At 37.9% G+C, this 22363-nt stretch overlaps 1 protein-coding gene across 3 annotated transcripts in view; it reads left to right on the top strand.

The window, feature by feature from the left end:
- Window positions 1-5080: 5080 nt before the first annotated feature.
- The window catches only part of DSC2 (desmocollin 2), a 41409-nt gene continuing 24126 nt past the window's right edge, over window positions 5081-22363 (top strand). For 2 of the 3 annotated variants that reach the window (XM_056138198.1, XM_056138200.1), the window contains exons 1-7: window positions 5081-5566; window positions 14429-14513; window positions 15942-16141; window positions 16813-16932; window positions 18177-18332; window positions 20503-20647; window positions 21534-21700. In XM_056138198.1, coding sequence (XP_055994173.1) covers window positions 5498-5566; window positions 14429-14513; window positions 15942-16141; window positions 16813-16932; window positions 18177-18332; window positions 20503-20647; window positions 21534-21700 — 942 coding nt within the window. In that variant the 5' untranslated portion in view covers window positions 5081-5497. Of the gene's footprint in view, window positions 5567-5922; window positions 5941-14428; window positions 14514-15941; window positions 16142-16812; window positions 16933-18176; window positions 18333-20502; window positions 20648-21533; window positions 21701-22363 lie in introns of those variants that run through there. The other variant, XM_056138201.1, reaches the window with a different exon arrangement.

The raw sequence follows: 22363 nt of genomic DNA, 5'->3' as shown, positions 1-22363 counted from the left end.
CCTGTCACCCTCCACTACTAAGATAGTACTGATCATGATCTGAGAGTAAACGTCAACTTGAATAAAAGTTTATCTCTTTCCATTAGGAATGTTCAACCACGAGGATTTAGTAGCTCAGAAGGCAAACACTAGATTTAATCAGGTAGTAACTTTGACAAAAGACAGTTTTCTCATTTTTATATGCCACGCAAATGTAAATGAATATTTTATGACTTTAATATGGACATACCTGATTTCTTAAAATATATATGTTGTGCATTGAGATAATTAGATTGTAAAATGTTTGGTTAAACTCTTTTGTCTATGTACATGTGTGACAAGACTTCTAAAGGGGCGATAATTTGGCGAGGAAGATTTGACCTGATCAGAGGTAATTCGATAAAGAAGGGCAGAGAAAATGAAAGTGGATATCTATTGGAATAGTAGCAGTTAACCAGGCCAGAGAGACAGAAGAATGTTCCGGGCAAAGTAAAGAGCATGCACAAAGCACCTATGGTAGAAGGAGCCTCCCGAGTACAAAGGTCTGAAAAAACACAGATGTGTTTGTGTGCAGCAATATTTAGAAGCCAGGGTAGAGGGTGCCAGCCAATGAGAATGCACTCAGGGCCACTAAGGGAAGAAAGCAGGAGGTGTGGTTGTCAAAGAGCCAGGAGCAAATATGTTCCAGACGAGATTACCTCAGACAACAGTGAGTGTATTGTCTCCAGGTCCATTGAAGACAAGGGCAAATTTTCACAAACCATAAACATATTTAATAAATAATTTTTGGTAATTTTTTTATCTTTATAAAGTTATTTCGTTTCGTCTTTGAGATTAATCTTCTCTTTATTTTACAAAAGCGTCAGCATGGTGTTTAACTTCCTGGTGAAGAGTGCTTCTGTCCTATTCAGTTTTTATTTGCTCATTAGACAGTTTCCTTGAACATTTGCTTCTGTCTTGTTCGCCAAAGTATTCCCATGCCAGAAACAATGTCTGAGACCTAATAAGTGCTCAGTAAATGTTTTTTTAAATTAGCTAATGTGTAAAACAAATAACTGTCCATTTTTGTAGTTTTAATGATATAATTATTCAAAATGCTCTTGGGGGGCATGGTCAGTGGCACCTGTGAACTGTCTCTGGCATGTCCAGTACCATGAACTCAGAATTTATTATTTGGCTTAATGTTTATTTCGAGTCAATTAAGTGAAAAGTACTATATTAAGTAGATTTATACTTTTCCATATGCTACTTTTTACTTATATCAAAAGTTGCATTTAGAGGAAGGAAAGATAGTACAGGGATTGAGGTTCTTTGATGTTTTGCATGCAGCTGACACTAGTTTGATTCCTAGTACCATACAGTCCCTGGGAGCACAGCAAAAAGTACCTTTCAAGTCCAGGGTGACCAGGCTAATATTCCAGGCACGGCCAAGCCTGAGCAGCATTTTATCCTTGCAGCCTTGCATTAAACAACCTACTGGGTTAGCCACGGTACACTGGGAGAGGACCTCAGGCATCATGAACAAGACTTGGGAATCCCCACCAAAATTACATTTAAACATAAGGTTTAAATATAATGGAAATTGAATTTGACTAGTATATTACAGTTCATAAAGGCTAATTTTAAAAGAGAATCTCAAAAATATGCAGGTATCATTGTATTTCATTGAGTAATGTAATGTTTAAAATATTTCATTTAAAATATTTAAAATATTTCATTGAGTAATGTAATGTTTAAAAAAAATTGAGGTGAGCTGAAGGGATTTGCACTAAACTGGAGGGTATTCAGGGATCACTCATGGTGGTGCTTGGGGGACCATATGACGTGCCACAGATTAAACCAATGTTGGCATCATGCAAGGCAAGTACTTAACCCCTGTGTTACACTCAGGCCCCTAAAATTGTTTTCTCCAGTATTAAAGAAATGTTTTAAAGGTTGGTACAGTTTTTTAAAAAATGTATATAATTAAGATCAATTGTGGCATCTCATATTTTTGCTGAGTATTTAGGCATTTGAGTCAGACATGTCTGATATTACTGAGAGCATGAAATTGAAAGATGTGGGGGTAGTGAGTGAACTCACACTAGGGTGAAAGCACTAGATTAGGGCTTGAGAAGAGATACTAGAAAAAAAGGAATAGGAGGGCTGTCACAGGGATGGGGATGGGTGATTTGGTGAATGATAGACTTGTGGTAGCAGGGTGTAGGAGTGAGTAGGTGGGAAGGGAAGAAGGATGCCTAACCCAACATTTAAGGAACATATAAAGTGTTTAGCATTATTCTGAATTTGTTTGTTTTGGAACCACACTCAGCATTGTTCAGGGCTTTTTAACAGGGACCACTCCTGGCTGGCTTCGGGGACCATGTGAGATATTGGGGACCAAATTGTAGTCAGATGCATGCAAGAAAAATACCCTACCGATCGTATTATCTTTATGGCCCCTATTCTGAATTTTTTTTTCATGCATTATATCACTTAATTCTTGCAGTAGCACTGAGAGGTAAATACTCAATGTGTACTCAGTTATTTTACTGTAATTAGCAGATATTCCTCTCACCTGTAAAGTAGGTTGACAGTGTCCTTTCCTCTTAGGCCTTTGTCTTCCATTCCATTCTGTGTGATATGTCATACCAAGACAGTCATCCTGGAGGTGACAGGACCATGTGACTCTCTCCATAGACAGATACCATTCAACTTGAGAGGGTCATTTCTAGGTATTCATAAGTGAGTTTGTGAGATTTCTTTGTTGTTGTTGTCTCTAATATGCTTATTTTCTGAAATTAGAAAATTATAAAGTTAGGCTGCATAGGCTTGCCTATTGGAACCCGAATTGTGTTTTCTGTTCATCAAGAAATGAAACAATCGAATGTCACTCCCACACAAAATCAGCCATAATATAAAAAGTTCAATTTGAGTCTAGGGATGCACTATACGCCTAGACAGCTTCTAATCTCTTTCTTACTTAAGAGTTACTAGTCTTATCTTCCTTACCACATGGCAATTCTCTTTGGTGGTGGTGGTGGTGGTGGATTTTTGGGATCATATCTGCCAAAGCTAAGGGGTTACTCCAGCTCTGCACACAGGAATTACTCCTGGCGGTGCTCAGGGAACCATATGAGATGCTGGTGGTCAAACTTGGCTTGACACACAAAATAAACGCCCTACTCGTTGTACTACTGCAGCTCACTGTCCCCAACATATGGTAATTCTTAACAAAAGGCCTGAGGGGTTATTTGAGCAGCCCAAGCCTAAAGAGAAGTTGCTCATTACTTTTGACCCCTGTACTCTTTCCTGTAGTACAATGGGAAACCAGGTCATGTCAGCCTAATCATCTTCATAACTAAGACATTATTGGAAAGAAGATTCCTCTTACCACATTTCATTGTCTTTCTGGATCTGTGCCTGTCATTTCAAAACTATTTTAAAGAGAAAACAACTTCAGCAACTGTATAGTCTTAAGTAAATCAGGCCACTTATTCAGAGTACATGGTTCCATTTATATTTCATTGTTAAAAATATTTACAATAAACAAAAAAGAAATCATCATTTTAGTAGGCTCCGTCAGTTTCTAAGTATGAAAGATAAAAGTAAATATATAAGATGAATTCTTATCGAATTGTCTTTCCACCCTTTTCTGGAATGAGGAAAGACCTGAGCCACCCTTAAGCCATTCGAAGTGAGAGACAAAACCAGAGTGTGGGAACGCTCTATTGTCAAAGGCTATGATGATAGCCTGAGTGGATTTCTAGACTTGTATGAAACTAGCTTGTTTGGCTGTGCTCTGGAAAGCTACATGCTGCTGATCATGAAGTCATCATTAGTAGGATGAGGCGTGTTCATGAAATCATTGCTAGAAAAACATGAGGGCAAGAAAATATGGAAACAGAAGGATGGCAACTCTAGTCTCATGTTGATGATCCAGGCTTATTTTATGAGCAAAAGTTCAATGATAAATTGTATGGATATGAAGGCAAGAGAACAGCTCATTATGTGTCATTCACTAATAAAATGGAGTACGGGACTACAACATAGGATGTAAGGCATACACTGTCCGATGATACTTTAGGATTCTAGCATGTGCTCAATATTACAGTAACTTGGGCCCTGTCTGGGCATTGGGATGTTACATGTCTTTAAGAATGGAAATGGTGTCAATGTCCCAGGTTGGTTTTCAAACAGGTTTCTCCAAACATTCTGGAGACAAACCAATTGAAATGAAACAGACAAGTTTCTCCTTTGTGGTCAGACTTCCATGGCTTAAGCCAGTAATTGAAAAGAATGGCAGAAGAATGAGTCAGAATGCTCTGTCATTACTTTCTGACATGCTAAAGGCATAGTGCTTTTGTAGTTTAATCTTCCAGGTTAAGTGCTGCAATAACTCATCCAGTTTAAATACATTTCAAATCAAGTAAATTCTTTTCCTTTTCATTTCTCACCACCAACTCTGGTTTTGGCAGTTAGGAAGGAAGAGTGAACGCACCACTAGATACCCAAGCAACTGACTTAGAAAGAAAAAAACGAGAAAGATTTTTTTGAAAAAGTGAGGGAGGGCGGTTAAGAAGGCCAGTTGTTGTTTTGGGTGATGGGTGAGTTTGTTTTAAATCCGTGGCCCACATTTTCCCAAGCTCTAAGACCTCAAACGTTATCTTTCTTTTCAAAGTAACTTTCTCTTGATTTTTACATTTCTGCAATCCTTTGTGATCTTAATTAATCCTGGTCTTTAACCTCTGGTACTTTTTCCCGGAATCACCGTCACATTGGGCAAGAACTGTCTTAAAATAAAACCAAACCCCAACCAGCTTAATACCCCAAGGAACGTGTTGCTATCCTAGAAAGGTCGGTTTGAACAGCACTAGGAATGTGGGTAGTAAATTGGCTCCAGAAGAGCTGTAGAAATCTCTCCCGGGGGGAGTCAGCCCTTCAACAGGTGGGCTTTAGTCTTACAATTCAACTTCTCCAGCTCCCCTGGGGCCTCCGCTGATCAGCCGGTGACCCAGAGGCAGGCAGGCCCTGGAACGCGGGACAGGTCAGCGCGCAGGGCGGAGTCGCGGCCCGGAAACGCGCAGGGGCCCGCGAGCTGCAGGAGTGAGTCTCTGTACAGTCAGGGCTTCTGCTGGGCAGGGCCAGCGGCTAATCCTACAGGCGGACAGCGGGGCGGGGGACAGGGGCCTTATAGGTGGAGTCGACGGCTGCGAAACGCCGTGCGCAGGGGAGAGGGCGGCGGCCCAAGGAGTGCCCCCCTGGAGCGTTCTTAAAGAAACGGAGACCTAAGCGACCGGCGAGGAGGGGCCGCCCGCTGTTGGGGACGCGCCCGGAGCCCCACCCTCGGCCCGAGGAAAAGCCCCTTGGGTGAGAGGCGGAAGCTGCAGAGAAACGCAGAAGAAAAACGCTTCTGCCCGCGCTCCGGCTCCCGCGCGCCGCACTCCCGCAGCCCTTCGCCCCGCGCGCACACCTGCGGCGGCCCTTCGCCCCTCGCCCTTTCGCACCCTCGCCGGCCACCAGCTCCCCAATTCCTCCCATGGACGCCGCGCGCCCCCACTGCGCCCGGAGCCGAGCCCTCTGCTGGCCGCTGCTGCTGACGCTCGCGGTGAGTGACCGGGACCGCCGGGGGGCTGGGGGGGTGGGGGGGTCCGACGATCGGGGTGCAGGGGTGGGTGGGCACGGCTGGAAAGTGAGGGCTAGCGGGCACCGCGGGCAAGTTGGCGGTGGGGAGCGGAGTTGGAGCGGGGCGCGGGGTGGGGAGGGGGGATGGGGAGGGCGCACTGAAGGGGCCTGGCGACCCTGGCGCCGCGCTCCCTGGGCCAGGAGCAGGGCGGCTCTGCTCGACGTTGGCAGATGCCATCTGGCTGGCAGAGGAGACAGACGGAGGCGAGAGCCGCCGACGCCCTTGCAAAACCGTCGCCTCTGGGGAAGAGTGTGCGCGCCCGCGCCTTTCCACTAGCGCCGCTCGGGATTTCTGGGGTGCGTGGACCCCCGTGGGGGTGCGGACCGCTTTGGCAGCGCGAGTCTTTGGGGGTACAGGAAGGCACTTACTTAGGTGCCTTTCCAGGACTTGGGCTTTCTTTGCGTGTGAAGAGGAAGAGGGACCTTTGTATCCTTTCTCCTGTTTATTACTCTGGGTAAAGTCATTACTCTGTGTGTTAACCCTGGATCTTTGAGAAATGACCGTCCGGTTCTGCCTCTGGAGGCATCTGGTTTCTGCTCTCTGCCCTCCGACTCCAGGTCTTACCCTCGTCTTCTTATTTATTTTGGATGTGTGTGTTGAATACTTCATTTGCTTATTAAAATTTATTTGAGGCACCGTTTGCAAAGCCACAAAACCAGCCTTCTTGCCCATCTTTAAGAACCCAGTCGCGTCTCCATTCACTCCTTACAACAACCCAGAGCAGTAGGGGTGGCCTTATTTGGGCCTTGACAGATTTCCTCAGGAGCGAAGTTGGGTCTTCTTGGGAGACTACAGTATCCAGAGTGGGGAGCTGCTCCTGAGTAAATGAATTCTTCTGTGATTCTTAGGAAGGAGAAAAGTTCAGTAGATGTTGTGCAAAAGCACACTCTGACCCAGAGAAGTGACAGCTAGGTGATGTCACCCTGAGGGTCTGGGAACTTGCGAGTTGAAATAGTCAGATAACTACCTCTTCTTTGCTGTTCTAATTTTATAGTGGATTCCTTAACTTTTTAAAAAGGCAAGAGATTATAATTATTGCTATTATGAGAATGCCTTTTTTAAAAGGATTCAATGGACTTCAAGCCCTTAGCCAAATTCCTGGGGCACCTTAATCATAGAGAGTTGCTAAGTGCACAGTAATTAATATTTTACAATTGAGGAAATCAGGTGTATAGTAGGTAACGGTCACCAAGGAATGAGTCTCTGTTGGATATCTAATTATGTAGACCCTTTTGAAAGCCACTAGTTATTACCTTTTGAAGAGACCTTGTTATATGATGGAAATAATAGAAGAGTTCAATAAACATTGTTCCGTTTCCCTGCAAATGCCAATAGACAGACCTGTCTGGGCCATCTTAATGCTTTAGAAGAGAGCAAAATTAATAAATGGAAATTGGTTTGTCCTCATTTGTTCACCTTATATTTAGCTACGGGGCTTGATAGGCTGGAAGTGGGGCTGAGGGAACAGGAGGTCCCTCTCTGCCCTTGTCTCCTGTCACATTCTGGATGGAAGGCTTCCTGTGACTCCCTCCAGCTCTCAGCTCTTTTGCATGTCCCTGCAGAGCTCTGCCAGCCTCAAGTGGCTGCTCTGGTTGTGTGACTCAGTTGGGATAGATTTATAATGACTATTTGATTTGTGGATTTATAAAGATGATCTTAAATAGGAATACTTGGGGAGACAGCCTTTGTGTTTCCTGCTTCCCATAATTCCAAGTAATCCAACATTCCACAGAGCAGTCTTTCCTGACTTCCTGCTATTGCCTCATTTCAGGAGTCTTCAGTACTTTAACTCTGATTTCTTCCTCAGCCCCAGATAAAACACCCTCTCTGAGATGATCACGCTTCCCACTGTTAAATCTAATCACTCTTACACACTTTTATAGAATTCTGTCATATTGATTGTGCCCTTTTTTGTTTGTTTGTTTTGGGGCCATATCTAGTGATGCTCAGGGCTTACTCTTGACTTTGCACTCAGGAATTACTCATTACTCCTGATGGTGCTTGGAAGGCCATAGGGGATGCTGGAGGTCTAATCCAGGTTGGTCCCATGCAAGGCAAATGCACTATCCACAGTGCTAGCACTCCAGTCCCCAGACTGTGCTTTCATTCTCAAAATGTCACTTATTTTAACCTTCCTGACTACTTAGATAATTTTGTCCTCAATTTATATTCTATGTCATTTATATTCTCAAGTTATATTATTGCTCAATTATATTACTATTTGAGATCTATTAAACAAAAAGCTTTTTTGTCTGTCTTCCTATATGATGTGTGATACAGGTTTTCTTTTTTAATCTTCCCCAATAACATTACTTTTCTTTTAGTGTCCAATATGTCCTTTGTGACACTACATCTTATTCCTCAAGAAATCTGGGAGCTATTTTTCCTTCTTTACAGATGTCCTCTTATAATCTGTTAAATTCCATAAAATCCACACGTGGAAAAAACTCCTGGAGTCTTTGCTTCTGTCCTGCAACTGTGCTATTTCTTTTTGATATTACAAATAATATCACAGAGGTTGGAGCAGTAGTATAGGTGGTAAGGTGTTTACTTTGTGAGCAGCTGACCAGATTCACCGGATTTGATCCTAGGAACCCCAAACCATCCCTGAGTAAGGCTAGGAGTGACCCCTTAGTGTAGAACCAGGAGTAAGTCCCGAGTACTGCCAGGTGTGGCTGACAGACAAAAACAAGAAGTGCAAATAACATAACAATGAAAAATGGTGTGTGTCGTTTAATGTATGGACATGTATCAATAGAGTAGATGAGTAAATTGCTAGAAATAAGATTGTAATTTAAATATATCATGATCTTATAATTTTGGTACATATTGCCAGCCTCATCTCTTTTCCATGGAGAATGTATATGATTAGTCTCAAAGCTCTATTTTTGACTGCTTGATGTAGGCAATCATGAGACAAAAGACAAAAATGAATCTATATTTTATACAGAGCACTTAACTATAAATAAAAGATTTAAATTGACATATGATGCATGCCATTAATAAAAGAAAAGATGTTAAATTCCTATTTAAACTTGAACTTAAGACTTACTGATAGTTTAAATTTTAAAAAAATTTAACATTGAGAAAATTAATTATATAGAATTCACACACATATACTTCTCCATGACAAACAAAGAAAACAGCTGCTGGAGAGATAGTACAGTGGGGAAGGAACTTGTCTTACATGAAGCCAACCTGCTGACTCTAGCACCACATATGGCTTCCTGAGCACTACCAGGAGTGATCCCTGAGCATAGAGCCAAGAATAAGCCCTGAGCAACACCAGATGTGGCCCAAGAAGACATACAAACAAGCAAAGAAAAAACGTAACCAAATCACACTGAACATCATAAGCAAAGTAAAGACATAACTGATTTGCTGGAAAAATATTTGCATATGATATTTTAAAAGTTTAATATACTGAAATATAAAACGTTTATAAATCATGATAAAATCTAAATTGGAGATGAGTATGAAAAATTGTTATTGTTATAATTTATGACCTATAAAATATAAAAGCTAATATAAAATGTAACAGATTGGTTTAAAAACTATATTAAAGTGTCATTTTACATTTGGAAACATCCAAGTTTCAACAATATGCTGCTAAACAAGAACAGACAAATAGAAAATTTCGAAGTCTGTGCTTGTAAATAAAATCACAACCTTTACTGTGTTCAATTATATTAAGTGCATGTGAAAATTTTTTTTCTTCTTTTTCAATACACATGCATATGTTCCTTAATATGTCAACACTGCATGACTTTAATTATTGAGATTCCATAAAATGTCAATATTGTATGACTTTAATTATTGAGATTCCATAAAATCCTTCAATATCTTCTAGCATAATATCCCATATTGCATTTATATTTCATAATTTTCATCTTTTTCTTAATTATTTATTTTTCCTAGTGATTTGTTAAGTAAACTTGTCTAATTACATATTAAACACTGCTGAGATTTTTATTGAGTCATAAAATTAATAATATAACTTTGTAACAATGGTGGATTTAGGCTGTTGATTTTCTAGATAATGCTTTTCTTTGTGCAATTACTTTTGTATCATTCAAAATTGTTTTCAGCTTTTCCTTTACATGTGTTTTATTAAATTTACTTCTTGGCATTATAACTTTTTCTTTCTAAAATGATTTATTTCTTGACATTATGTTATTTCAATTTCATGAATGTTTATGAAGATTAAATGATTTCTCTGCTACTTTGCTAAAATTCTCTTACTACCTTGTAGTTGTTTGTTGCTTTATTAATTTATCTTAGTACTGAAATAAAATAATTTCAATTGCAAGTATTTTTTTTACCTCTGCCTCGCAATTTGCATTTCACCTAATAGCTTCCTTTTTTCTAACTCAGTTTACTGCAACGTTTGCTGAAAATGACTGATGACCTTGGAAAGTCTATCTTGATTCTGAATTAGTGAGGCTATACCTAGTGCTTTCCCAATGATGTAATTTTAGTATAATATAAAAATCATATTGAAGAGGTACTTCAATTCCTATTTTCAGGCTTATTAAAATATTAGAATAATTATTAAATTCTGTCAACTGCCTTTCAGCGTCTAAGGTAGTGAACATACTAGGGTTTCCTAAACAAATAATGGCTTGATGTGCCAAGAAAAGCAAGTATTGTGACAATGGATCTCAAGTCCATGTAGAGTCAGTTAATTCTTGCATACCCTTACATGGGATTTTGCTTTTGGGAGAATTACTCAGAAAGCTAATCTCTCAGCTTTTAAGAGTGCCATGATCTGATTTTACATTCCATCATAAGTTAAAACTTTTTAGCTCAACAATTATTTCTCGGTTCTCTTGCCATGAAGTGTTCTAGCTTTAACCTGAGTTTGTTTTATTTTATTTTATTTTATTTGCTTAGGACTCTCTGACCATCTGCTTTAGGTTGGTTAAAATAGATACAGCTGTTATTTTTAATTTTGACTTGGGATTTTGAATGAACTTACTGTGAATAACAGAATTAATAGTTGTTCCCCTTGGTCTATTCTCTACACTGGTCAGACTTAACCTCAGTCAAATTTAATATAAAGCAGCATATATAACTTACCTGTCCCAAACAAATCTTTGGGTTTTCATTATCTTTAGGAAAATAGTTTTATATACTTTTTTAAAATAATTTTTTATGTTCTCTGAATTCATATATATACTTCTGTTCCTCTTACGCTATATGCGTCACCTGTTCCAGATTCTATATTTAGATCTGTGTTGTCTCTAGGCATTTGCTGTGCTGTTCCTATGTTTGGGTATAAGCTCTACGTCCTTCTAAACATGCTAACTTGTAGTTATTCTTATGTGACTTCACCTGGTTTTAAGATGAGATTCATTGCCAGCACTCTCTCATAGTTTCAGTAGGATTATGTTTGTTTCCCTATCTGCTTCACAGTAGCGATTAAACAAATATTTGTTGAATTCCTTCATGAAGGGATGTCTAGAATACTATTGTCAAAAGTTCTGTCTGGGGGCTGGAGCAATAGCACAGTGGGTAGGGCGTTCGCCTTGCATGTGGCCAACCCAGGTTCGATTCCCAGCATCCCACATGGCCCCCTGAGCACCACCAGAAGTAATTCCTGAAATTCCTGAGTGCAAAACCAGGAGTAACCCCTGAGCATCATCACTGGGTGTGATCCAAAAGGCAAAAAAAAAAAAAAATTAAAAGTGCGGTCTGGGCTGGAGCAATAGCACAGCAGGTAAGGCATTTGCCTTGCACGTGGCCAACCCGGGTTTGATTCCCAGCATCCCACATGGCCCCCTGAGCACTGCCAGGAGTAATTCCTGAGTGCAAAACCAGGAGTAACCCCTGAGCATCACTGGGTGTGACCCAAAAGGAAAAAAAAATTAAAAGTGCTGTCTGTGGGGCTGGAGTGACAGTACAGCAGGTAGGGTGTTTGACTGGCATGCAGCCAACCCAGGTTCAATTCCCAGCATCCCATATGGTTCCTCGAGCACCTCCAGGAATAATTTCTGAGTGCAGAGCCAGGAGTAAACCCTGTGCATCGCCGGGTGTGACCCAAAAAGAAAAAAAAAAAGAAAAAGAAGTGCTGTCTGAATGCAGCCTTTCTCACCTCCACTGCTAGTATCTTAATTCAGTTCCATTTTCCCTCCCTCAGATTTTTACTGTAGCCTTCTGGAGTGCTTTCACACTTGTACATCTAGTGTCTAGTCTCACTGACTCCTGGAATGATTTTAATTTCTCACTGGCTTATACTTCAGAGCTTCTCATTCAGCTGTTGCCTCTCTTTGCATCTTGAAAAGCTATTACACTCCTTAGGTATACACTCCTACACTCCTTGTAGGCTTTAATTGATTTGCTCCTGAGTGTTCTTTTGATACTGTCTCTTATTCTTCCCTCACTGTGTCTACTACTATGCATCCTCTCCTCTCCCTCCTCTCCCCTTCCCTTCCCCTCTTTTCCCCTCCCCTCCCCTCCCCTCCCCTCCCCTCCCCTCCCCTCTCCTCTCCTCTCCTCTCCTCTCCTCTCCTCTCCTCTCCTCTCCTCTCCTCTCCTCTCCTCTCCTCTCCTCTCCTATTTTTTTTGTCCTTTCTGCCTTGCCACAGGGAGGTTAGGTTTATTGAGTTACTCCCATCACAGTAACTTCTTTTTTTTTCTTTTTTTTTTTTATTAGTGAGACATATGAGGTACAGTTGTAGACTTACAAATTTTTGTGCTTGGGTTTCAATTACACAATGATCAAATGCCCATCCCTCCACCAGTGCCCACTTCCCACCACCACAGATCCCAGCATCCCTCCCACCCTCCATCCCCCCCATCCCACCCTGCCTCTGTGGCAGGGCATTTCCTTTTGTTCTCTCTTATTGGGTGTTGTGGTTTGCAAAAGAGGCAATTGGGTGACAATAATGTTTGGTCTGTAGTCTACTTTCAGCATGCTTCTCCCATCCTGGGAGGATCCTTCCAACACCTTTATTTGGTGTTTCCTTCTCTATCTGAGCTCCCTTTTCCCCTGGCATTTATGGTTGGCCTCCAAGCCATGGAGTAAAATTCCTGTACTAATCTCGGCCATTCTTGAGTGTTAGTCTCCTATTTTGTTACTTAATGTTCCCCTGATGAATGCAATCTTTCTATGTCTATCCTTTTCTTTCTGAGTCATTTCGCTTAACATGATACTTTCCATGTAGTACCACTTGTATGTAAATTTCATGATTTCCTCTTTTCTAACAGCTACATAGTACTCCATTGTGTAGATGTACCAAGTTTCTTTAACCAGTCGTCTGTTCTCGGGTACTCAGGACTCCTTTTTTTTTTTTTAAAGCAAGGGACAAGTGTCACCAGAACTACTGATACTTGAGGCTACTGAACCGAACCCATGGGTGAACTTGAGTCTCATACAGGGCTCTATCCTTTTGAGCTATCTTTTTCCTTTTTGTTTCTGTAACTTCACAAGTGAAGTTCCCTGCTAGCTCTTTTGGTTTGGCTTTTGTTTTCCCTAGAAAACACTTTCCTGATTAGAGAGCTGTTTGTCCTCTCATTTCATCTACTTCAGTTCTTCCCTTTATCACTCTTCTTCTTTTATTTTTTCTCATAACCTTTGTATATCTCTTGCCTTATGTGGCCTTTGGGTAGTTGTACATTTTGTCAGTCTTTTATTAAGTAACTTCATGAGTCCCTCCTTTGTTCAATGCTCAGACCTTTTTATATCGACTAGCATATTGTAAATAACCAATAAATGTTGGTTATGAATTAGTGATGTAAGATTTTAATCACCTTGAGAGAATCCTCACTTATCTGATTCTACTCCTTTTCACCATCCATCCAGTGAAAATTTTTTTAATCTTTTAGTTTCCAATTGTAATATAATCTCTATTGTGTTCATCTTTAATTTCCAAAAGAAATATAATCTCTGTATCCAATCCTTGATATATAATTTAACTTGTATAACTAAAGAGCCTTTACATGGATCGGAAATACAAACTTTAACCCAGATTTTGAATATGAAAATATATGTGTATAGGTTTTATAAATAAGCATGCAAATTATAGTTAGCTATCCTGCTTTTGGTCAAACCATAGGATGATATTTATAAATTTTTTAGAAAATCAATTGTAAAGAACTGAGCTGAATTTCAGTGTGTTGAAATGTATGTTTATTGCATTAGAATTGGTTCACTCTAAATCACTCATTTATTTAAAATTTAAGTAAAATATATCTTAAAATGACCTTAACTCTCATTAATGAGGATATGCGCTTCAAGATTAGTACATACTACAAAATTGCATGCTTATTTTTGTGGACTCATGAATAAATACTCTCCTTAGCTGTGCATTAGTTTTTTCTTGGGTTTACATTGAGTCTGCTTTGCATTGGATTTAGGGTCTATTGAATTTGCACTGTTGCTGATAGGTAATTGAATTAGTTGAAAAATATTAGCAGTCACAAATTTGTTTTTGTCTTTCTTACATACATACATATACTTAGTTTTTCACTGGTTCCTCAGTTTATCCACTAACATAGTGGTGCTACTGTCTACTCCATTTTATAATTGTTAAAAAGAAACAAGACAATAGGGTAAGGAATTCCAAATTGACATGCTCTGTGAAGAAGAGAGTTTATTATTTACTTTGTTTATAATTTTTAATTTTTTATTCTTTCAATACAATTTTTATTTTTATTAAAATGCATATGTTTAATTTTATTTTTGAATTATAAAAACTCATATCAAGTTATACAAATTTATAATTTTTATAAGCTAACTTTTGCTTTTTACTTATAATGTTGACTTTCTTTTTCTTTTATTAGCTCTTAACATTTGCCTGTGATGCCTGTAAACAGGTGACTCTACATATTCCATATGAACTAGATGCTGAAAAACTTGTTGGTAGAGGTAAGAAACTACTGAGATGTATAATAAATAGCATTGGGCATAATATTTTAAAATTAATGCACTTTTATAAAGACAGATATATTATTACAGTTTTAACCTACATTATCATTTGTAATCCATATGTCATTCCAATGAAAGGAATATTGTTCTTTATGTAAACATGATTGTATCAAGGTGATACTTATTTGAAATGTGTTAATAAATAGTAGTGGTTATTTTTATTATCTTAGATCTAAGATATAGGATTTTTTCTCCTGAAATAGAGAAATAGTTTTGTATCTCTTTCTTGATTTTTGATTTTGTTTGGGACCATACCCAATGGTGCTCAGGGCTGACACCTTGCTCTGTGCCCACAGGTCATTTCTGGTGGTGCTCAGGGAACCTTATATTCAAGACTGAATCTCTGTCAGCTACAGGCGAAGCAGCTGTATTAGCTCTGTGGTCCCTTTTTCTTTCTTTTAAAGTTATTACTTTCAAAGTTTTATACTAAAACTTTTGGCATCTTCCAAAGATTTATTTCTATTTTTAAATCATTTTTTCACATTATTTATTTATTTATTTGCTTATTTTTGGTTTTTGGATCACACCCAGTGATGCTCAGGGGTTGCTCTTGGCTCTGCACTCAGGAGTCATTCCTGGTGGTGCTTGGGGAATCATATGGGATGCCGGGGATCGAACCAGGGTAGGCTGTGTGCAGGACAAATGCCCTACCCTCTGCACTATCGCCCTGGCTACCTTTTCACATAATTTAAACATGTAAGAAAAGGTCATACCAATGAGAACACAGAGTATAACTGTCTTAGCAAAGATATAGAGTTCATTAATATTTCAATTTAATAACTATCCATATTATTCCTCTATCTTTTGTTTTTGTTTTTGTTTTTGGCCTACACCAAGTAGTGCTTGGGGGTTATTCCTGCCTCATTCAAAAATCACTCCTGGTGGCACTCAGGAGACCATATGGGATGCTAGGGACTGAACCTGGCTTGACCATAGGAAGGCAAGTGCCCTACACACTGTACTATCGCTCTGGCCCCTACTCCTCTATTTTCTAACTTCAAGCATTCTCATGTTTTATTCTATAGCAAATTTCAGTTATAAAGAAAAATATTTTTGGTGAAAGTATAGGCATTGATTCACAGGCCTTATTTGAGGGCAAATAACTACTTTATAAGGATATAAAGTACATATTAGAAGCTGTATACTTATTTCTCTTCAACTTACTAAACTGTACCATTTCATAAATCTTTCTTTAAATGGAAAATTTGTAAATGTGAGTGTAATTAATTTTAGGTTTTTGGTTCTTCTCCCAAATTGAAAAGTTTACCTTTAAGATTATATAGTTTTATACTTTATATTACTAACATTTGTATGTGTGTATGTATATATATATGTAAATAATTGCTATACATGTATTTTTTTATACAGTTAACCTGAAGGACTGTTTTACATCTGCAAATCTAATTCAATCAAGTGATCCAGATTTCCAAATCCTGGAAGATGGCTCTGTCTATACAACACATGCTGTTCTTTCATCCTCAGACAAGAGAAATTTTACCATATTACTCTCCAACACTGAGAACCATGAGCAGAAGCAAATACTCGTCCTTTTAGAGATCAAAACAATGGTATATACTAAAACATAAAACTTACGTATAATGACCTATGTTCTTCACTTATCATTACCATAGACTAGATTTCCAACAAGAAGCTTTGAAGCTCTCGTATATGGGAGGTGGCATGTTTTGGTGTCTTAGAAAATGACCGACTCTTTCCAGCAGCAGTTAGAACTGGTCACACTGAAATAGAAATGACTTCTGGGTGAGCCATGGCTCACTGCAGCAGTTTTGGGATTGTCATCTTGTTTCTTTCCTTGTTCTGACACAGATCTCTCTATGGGTCCCCCTGGCTCTTCCTAGTTACTGGTGAGTGGAGGGAGTGGAAGGTGCTGAACCCCAATTTTCAAAAGCATAGACTCTCCTTTCTTTGTTTATTTCAACTCCCATGGTTTTGCATGACAATGTGGCAATTGCCTTTTTATTTTTCTAATGGTCTTTGTAGGATTCCAGTTTCCTTTTCCTTTCTCCCATATTCCTGCCATATCATTTTCTTAAGAGGATTGCTCTGCTTAGAGTGAAGTTCTTTCTTTTTGTTTTCCTTTCTTTTTTTTTATTGTTGATGTGTTACTAGATTGTCAAGCATTATTGCAATCTTGCACGTTCCCAGTCCTACATAAAAGGAAAAGCAATTCATTCAATTTGTAATGTTTCTTTTTTTTCTTTCTTTCTTCCAAATGGAGGTACTGAAGCAAAGTCATCCTACAGAAAAAGTTCTGAAACGTGCCAAGAGGAGATGGGCTCCTATTCCTTGTTCAATGCTAGAGAATTCCTTGGGTCCTTTCCCACTCTTTCTTCAGCAGGTGCGTTTTATGTTCCTTTCCCCATGAAGTCTATAGCTTCTACTCTTTTTATTTGGACACAGAACAAGCAATTATTTGAAAAATAGTTGTGTACTAATAAGTGAGTAGATAAGTATGCATCTTAGGTTTCAATAATGGGTATAAATAAATATCTTATGATTGTGTATAATTTTTTTTTTCAGTTTTAGTGTTGTAAAGGCCATTTGTAAAACCCATTTGGCATTCTCGAACTCTTGGTTCCTTTATGAGTTTTTATGTAAGCTCATGTTTTATAAAGCTGGGTGTGCTCTCAAAATCCCCAAAACATCTTCCAGTAAAAGGGATGAAATTGCTAAATCAGACTAAATGCAATGATGCAGGACATGTACATTTAGCCTCCATCTCTGCTGCTTAAGTCACACAGGATTATATTTTCTCTTGTTTTTAACATTTAGTGGAAACACCAACCAATTGGCTTCTCTTCCTCACTGTCAATGGCCACTACCATGTAGTCGATGGCTTGGCTTTCTTTTCCGTCAGTTTTTGAAGTGATGAGCTGTATGAGTGATGAGCTTTCCTATTATCCCATCAAATGCAATGTTGCCAAAAGAACATAAAAAATAGCATATGAAAACTGGATAAATTATTAGAAAATAATTGTGTTTAGTCATCCTGATATACGGATGGAGTTGGAATAAACAACTTTTGGGGAAAATGCATCTTTAATCAAGTGCCAGAAATTTATACTTATCAAGATATTTACTCAAGTACCAGGAATTCATACTTGCCATTAATTCTATCACATATTTTTATCCTATTCATCTCCTGTAATAAGAGAGATGATGAAAAAAAGCAAAACTAATTGTGGAAAGCATTTTTTTGAGTTTTTTTGTGTGTATAGTGCACTTTTAACGTATTGTCTCAAATATTGTTTCATAAAATTTTTGTTATTTCATAGGTTATTTTTGTTTTCTAAGATGGAAAATAATCATAAATATTTGTTCTATATTTTATAGCTTTTAAAATATCTCTTGATCTGGAAATCTAAGACTTTATCACATTGTTTTCCTCATGCATTGCTCTTTAAACTATTTTTTGTTATGGCTCATACTGTGTTACTGTGTTAATATTTTTTATATATAAATGTCAACTAAAGAGTTATGTACATATCAGTAAAAATGACAGTGTGATCACATAAGTGCACAAATCAAAGTTTTTCTAAAATAAACATTTGTCTCTTATGTATTTCATAATCTGCTTTCTAGGTTCAATCTGACACAGCACAAAACTACACCATATACTACTCTATAAGTGGACCAGGAGTTGACATAGAACCTAAAAATTTGTTTTATGTAGAAAGAGACACTGGAAATCTGTATTGTACTCGTTCTGTAGATCGTGAGCAGTATGAGTCTTTTAAGGTAAAGTCTAAAGTTCTTATGTTCTCTTGAAAATCACTAAAATTGGCTGTTTTGTCTCTAATTTCAGTTTAACATTTTCTTTTGCCCAAACTTTTCATAAATTCTTTGTCTCCTATCATTGGTTTGACTTGAAAGAAAAATAATTTTTGAAGACTAAATAACATTAGATTCTATTTTGTTATTATTGGAATTATACATTTGCTATATTTTTTGTAAAAGAAAAGAATTACCCTTTGAAGATTGGCAGAAAATTTCTACAAACCTCTGCATGGTACTGAGAAAGATAGGAGAGACGTTAAGTGAAATTCCGAAGTTAGGTGTTGCTGTCTTTGCAATAGGAGATAGTTAGCTTGTGATGGCAAGAGTGTAGAGTGTTTAGCTAAGAAGATGTTGTCTTAATGCTGGGGGGGACCATATTGTGTGGTGCCAGGCTTTGGACTCAGGTTGGCTGCATGCAAAGCCAGAGAGTGGTATACTGGCACTTCTCTCTCTTTGGACCCTTAATGTTGTTTTAGTTTTTCAATTCGACTTTCTTTTTTTTTTCCTTAACTCTGTTTTAATTATTTTACATCTATTTGTGTGTATTTAATTATGCATCAGTATATTAAATTAGCTGAATAGATGTGTAAACTTGAAATTAAATATTTAGCATAGATTTTCTCTGACATAGCCTTGTATCCATGTTAATATTTTTCTGCTATAGCTCTTACTAGGAAACTTAGAGCCGAGATGTATATTATGAAATCAGCAGAGGTTGGAGAAATAGTATAGTGGGCAGGGGGCCAGAATTGCACATGGTCTACCCAGTTTTAGTCCCGGGCACTGCATACAGCTTTCTGAGCATTGCCGGGAGTGAGCATCTAGTCAGGAGTAGGCCCTGAGCGCAACTGGGTGTGCCTCAAACAGCAAAAATTCAACAGAGCTGGGTAGATAGTCCAAAGGGCTAGTACATATGTGTTGCATGTGAGAAGCCTAAGTTTAATTTCTGCCCAGTCTGGTCCCAGGGCACTCTCAGTTATGACCCCTAAGCAACATGACACTAAGCACCACTGGGTGAGGCCTTCAAACCAAAATAAAGAAAGAAATAAAATCAACAGCAATAAATTCTGCACAATTTTTTTATGGGCAGTGGGGTTTTAGACAGTACTCAGGGCTTACTCTTAGCAGTGCTCAAGGGACCATATGAGATGCTGGGAATGGATCCTGGGTCAGCTCTATGCAAGCCACTAAGTGCCCTGCCTGCTGGACTATCCCTCCTTGCCCTCTGTTGCACACATTTTATAGCCATCTCATTGTGTATCCCTTTTAAATAAAGAAAAAAATTATAAGAAAACAATTACCTAAATGATACCATCAATATGCCTATATTGTTAATTAGGTCAAAGTTATATCTTAGGTAACTGCAACTAAGGAACTTAAAATTCTAGGGATTAAGGTTTAAAAGATTAGGTTAGGAGTCCAGAGCCATAGTACAGTGAATAGGGTGTTTGCCTTACACACACATGACCCTGGTTCCATCCCTGGCATCCCATGTGGTCCCCAAGCACCACTAAGACTTAAATCCTGAGTATAAATACAAGGAGTAACCTCTGTCAACAGATGTGTCCCAAGCACCAAAATGAATAAATAAATAATTGACTATGGGTGCTTTCTCGACATTTACCGATACCCAAATTGACAGTTTTTAACACTTTTTAATTGCATGATATCAGTAGAATTGGAAAACTCAGTTCTGCTGTATTTCTCATGTACTGAGTTTTAGCTAAATAAATGTAAACACAATATGTATCACATCATAAAATTAGCCAATCTTTTTGGCCTTAAGGTTGTGTCTATATCCACAACATTAATTGTCAAATGGTGAAATTCACATTGTGGTGCTGAACAGTGTCCAAGGTAATATTGAAGCAAATTTGAACCATACTTTTTACTTTATTTTATTTTTATTTTTTACTTTTTGAGTCACACCTGGCAATGCACAGGGGTTAGTCCTGGTTCTGCAATCAGAATTTACTCCTGGAGGTACTCAGGGGACCATATGAGATGCTGGGAATCCAAGCATGCATGGCCGCATGCAAGGCTAACACCCTACACACTGTGCTATTGCTCCAGCCCCTTGAACCATACTTTAATAGATTATTTTACTTTTCTGACTTTGTCCTCTTTCTAGCTCACTGCCTTTGCAACAACTCCAGATGGATATACTCCAGAGGCACCACTCACCCTACTAATCAAAATTGAGGATGAAAATGATAACTACCCAATATTTACAGAAGAAATATTTACTTTTAAAGTTCATGAAAATTGCAGAGTTGGTATGTATCTATCTTAATAATATAGAGAATGCTAATGCCTCAATTACTGTATTAAATTTTCTCCTTTTCTTCTTGTTGGGGGGTAATATATCTAACTGACAAAAAGCAAGGATTTGTTAATCAGGGTACTCTGATGTAATTTTACTCTGCCTTTTTCTCTGTGCTCTTTTCCTGGGAAATTTTCTTAATTTCGACAAGCCTTAGTTTCTTATGTATAAAATGGTATGTCTATGTAAGACTATTATGAAGATTCAGGCAACAGAGTTCACATGGGATTGACGGTACACAATACCTGAATAGTACTTTGTCTTCCTATATGAGATAAAATAAATATTTTAAGAGAATATATTTTTCAAAGATTAAGCATTTCGCAACTGAATTGAAGAGATGCTGAAGTGCTATCATAATTGAACTATTAGTCGTACTCCTGGCATGTTCATTAAGATATTCAGAATAATGCAGATATTTTCTCAGTCTTATAAAAATGGAACTTTAGAGCTAGAAAAATTTTTGAGTCTTCTAGGGAGCTCTAACTAATCATTTAATCACTATGAGCTATATAAATGTAGAATTTAAATGGACAAAGGTTCAAGAATACGTTAGAATTTTTCTGTCTTGAAATACAAAGTTCATAAAGCAGCATTATGTGCATTTATAAAATTATGCAGTAAATACAGATAAATTCACCAGATTATAAAATGTTAGAGTATCGGGATTACTTAAAAGGATATGGTAATTGATATGAATGTTCACAAAACAAATAGCCTGCTGTAAAGTTAGTAATTCAAAAAAATTTTTTTTCTGAGATAGATGGGAAGGGATGAAATAAAAGGAAGTTTGAGAATATAAAAATTCTGAAAATTAAAGAGGCTGTTTCAATATTTAGGTACTACCGTGGGACAGGTGTGTGCCACTGACAAAGACGAACCGGATACATTGCACACACGCCTGAAATACAGCATCGTTGAACAGATCCCAGCGGCGCCCAGGCTGTTCACAATGCATCCAGTAACTGGAGTGATCACCACCATGTCATCTCAGTTAGACAGAGAGGTAAGAGAAGTATTAACTAAGAAAGTTGATTGGCCCCTGGTTATTTTAGAATACCTCTATTTCAGTATTGCACCAGTAGATGTATTTTGAAATAAAAAAAATTTTATGAATCTATGAATCTATTTGTAGACAAATTATTATTTATAAATTATTAGCAGAGGTCATTAATCTTTTAGGGTACTAATTTTGAATTGTTAATTTATTCTCTTGCATAGTGTATTTTACAAAATACAAAAGAGTTTGTCGTATAACCATATTATTATATTAAAAGTAAGAACTGTATTAAAAGTAAAAATTTTATTAAAGAATCAAATATGAGAAGGGAAGAATTTTTTTTAATGTGCAGAAATTTATTATCTACAGAGCACAAAGTTTCTTTTTGTGTCCCATTTCTTCTCAAATTATCTTATGCACATTGTTCTTTTATAGGTTTAAATATAGTTTCTATCTCTCTAATCTTGAGTTTACCATTTTTAGTTTATAAAATTTATAAATCTTTCTTTGGAAAATTTCAGAGGTACCTAAGGTGAATATCTCAAAATTGAACTAGTTTTTCTTTCTAATCATGTTTCCCTTTCCATGTTTTCTATTAGAAGTTAACCAGTTTCTTACTAATAACTTTTCTGTTGTCACTGTGAAGTCAGCTTCTTAAAATCATTTTTA

This window comes from Sorex fumeus, unplaced genomic scaffold (assembly GCF_029834395.1).
Source record: "Sorex fumeus unplaced genomic scaffold, SorFum_2.1 ptg000128l, whole genome shotgun sequence".
Taxonomy (NCBI): domain Eukaryota; kingdom Metazoa; phylum Chordata; class Mammalia; order Eulipotyphla; family Soricidae; genus Sorex; species Sorex fumeus.
Note: the sequence above shows the minus strand (reverse complement) of the source record. Positions and strands in the feature narration are given on the sequence as shown.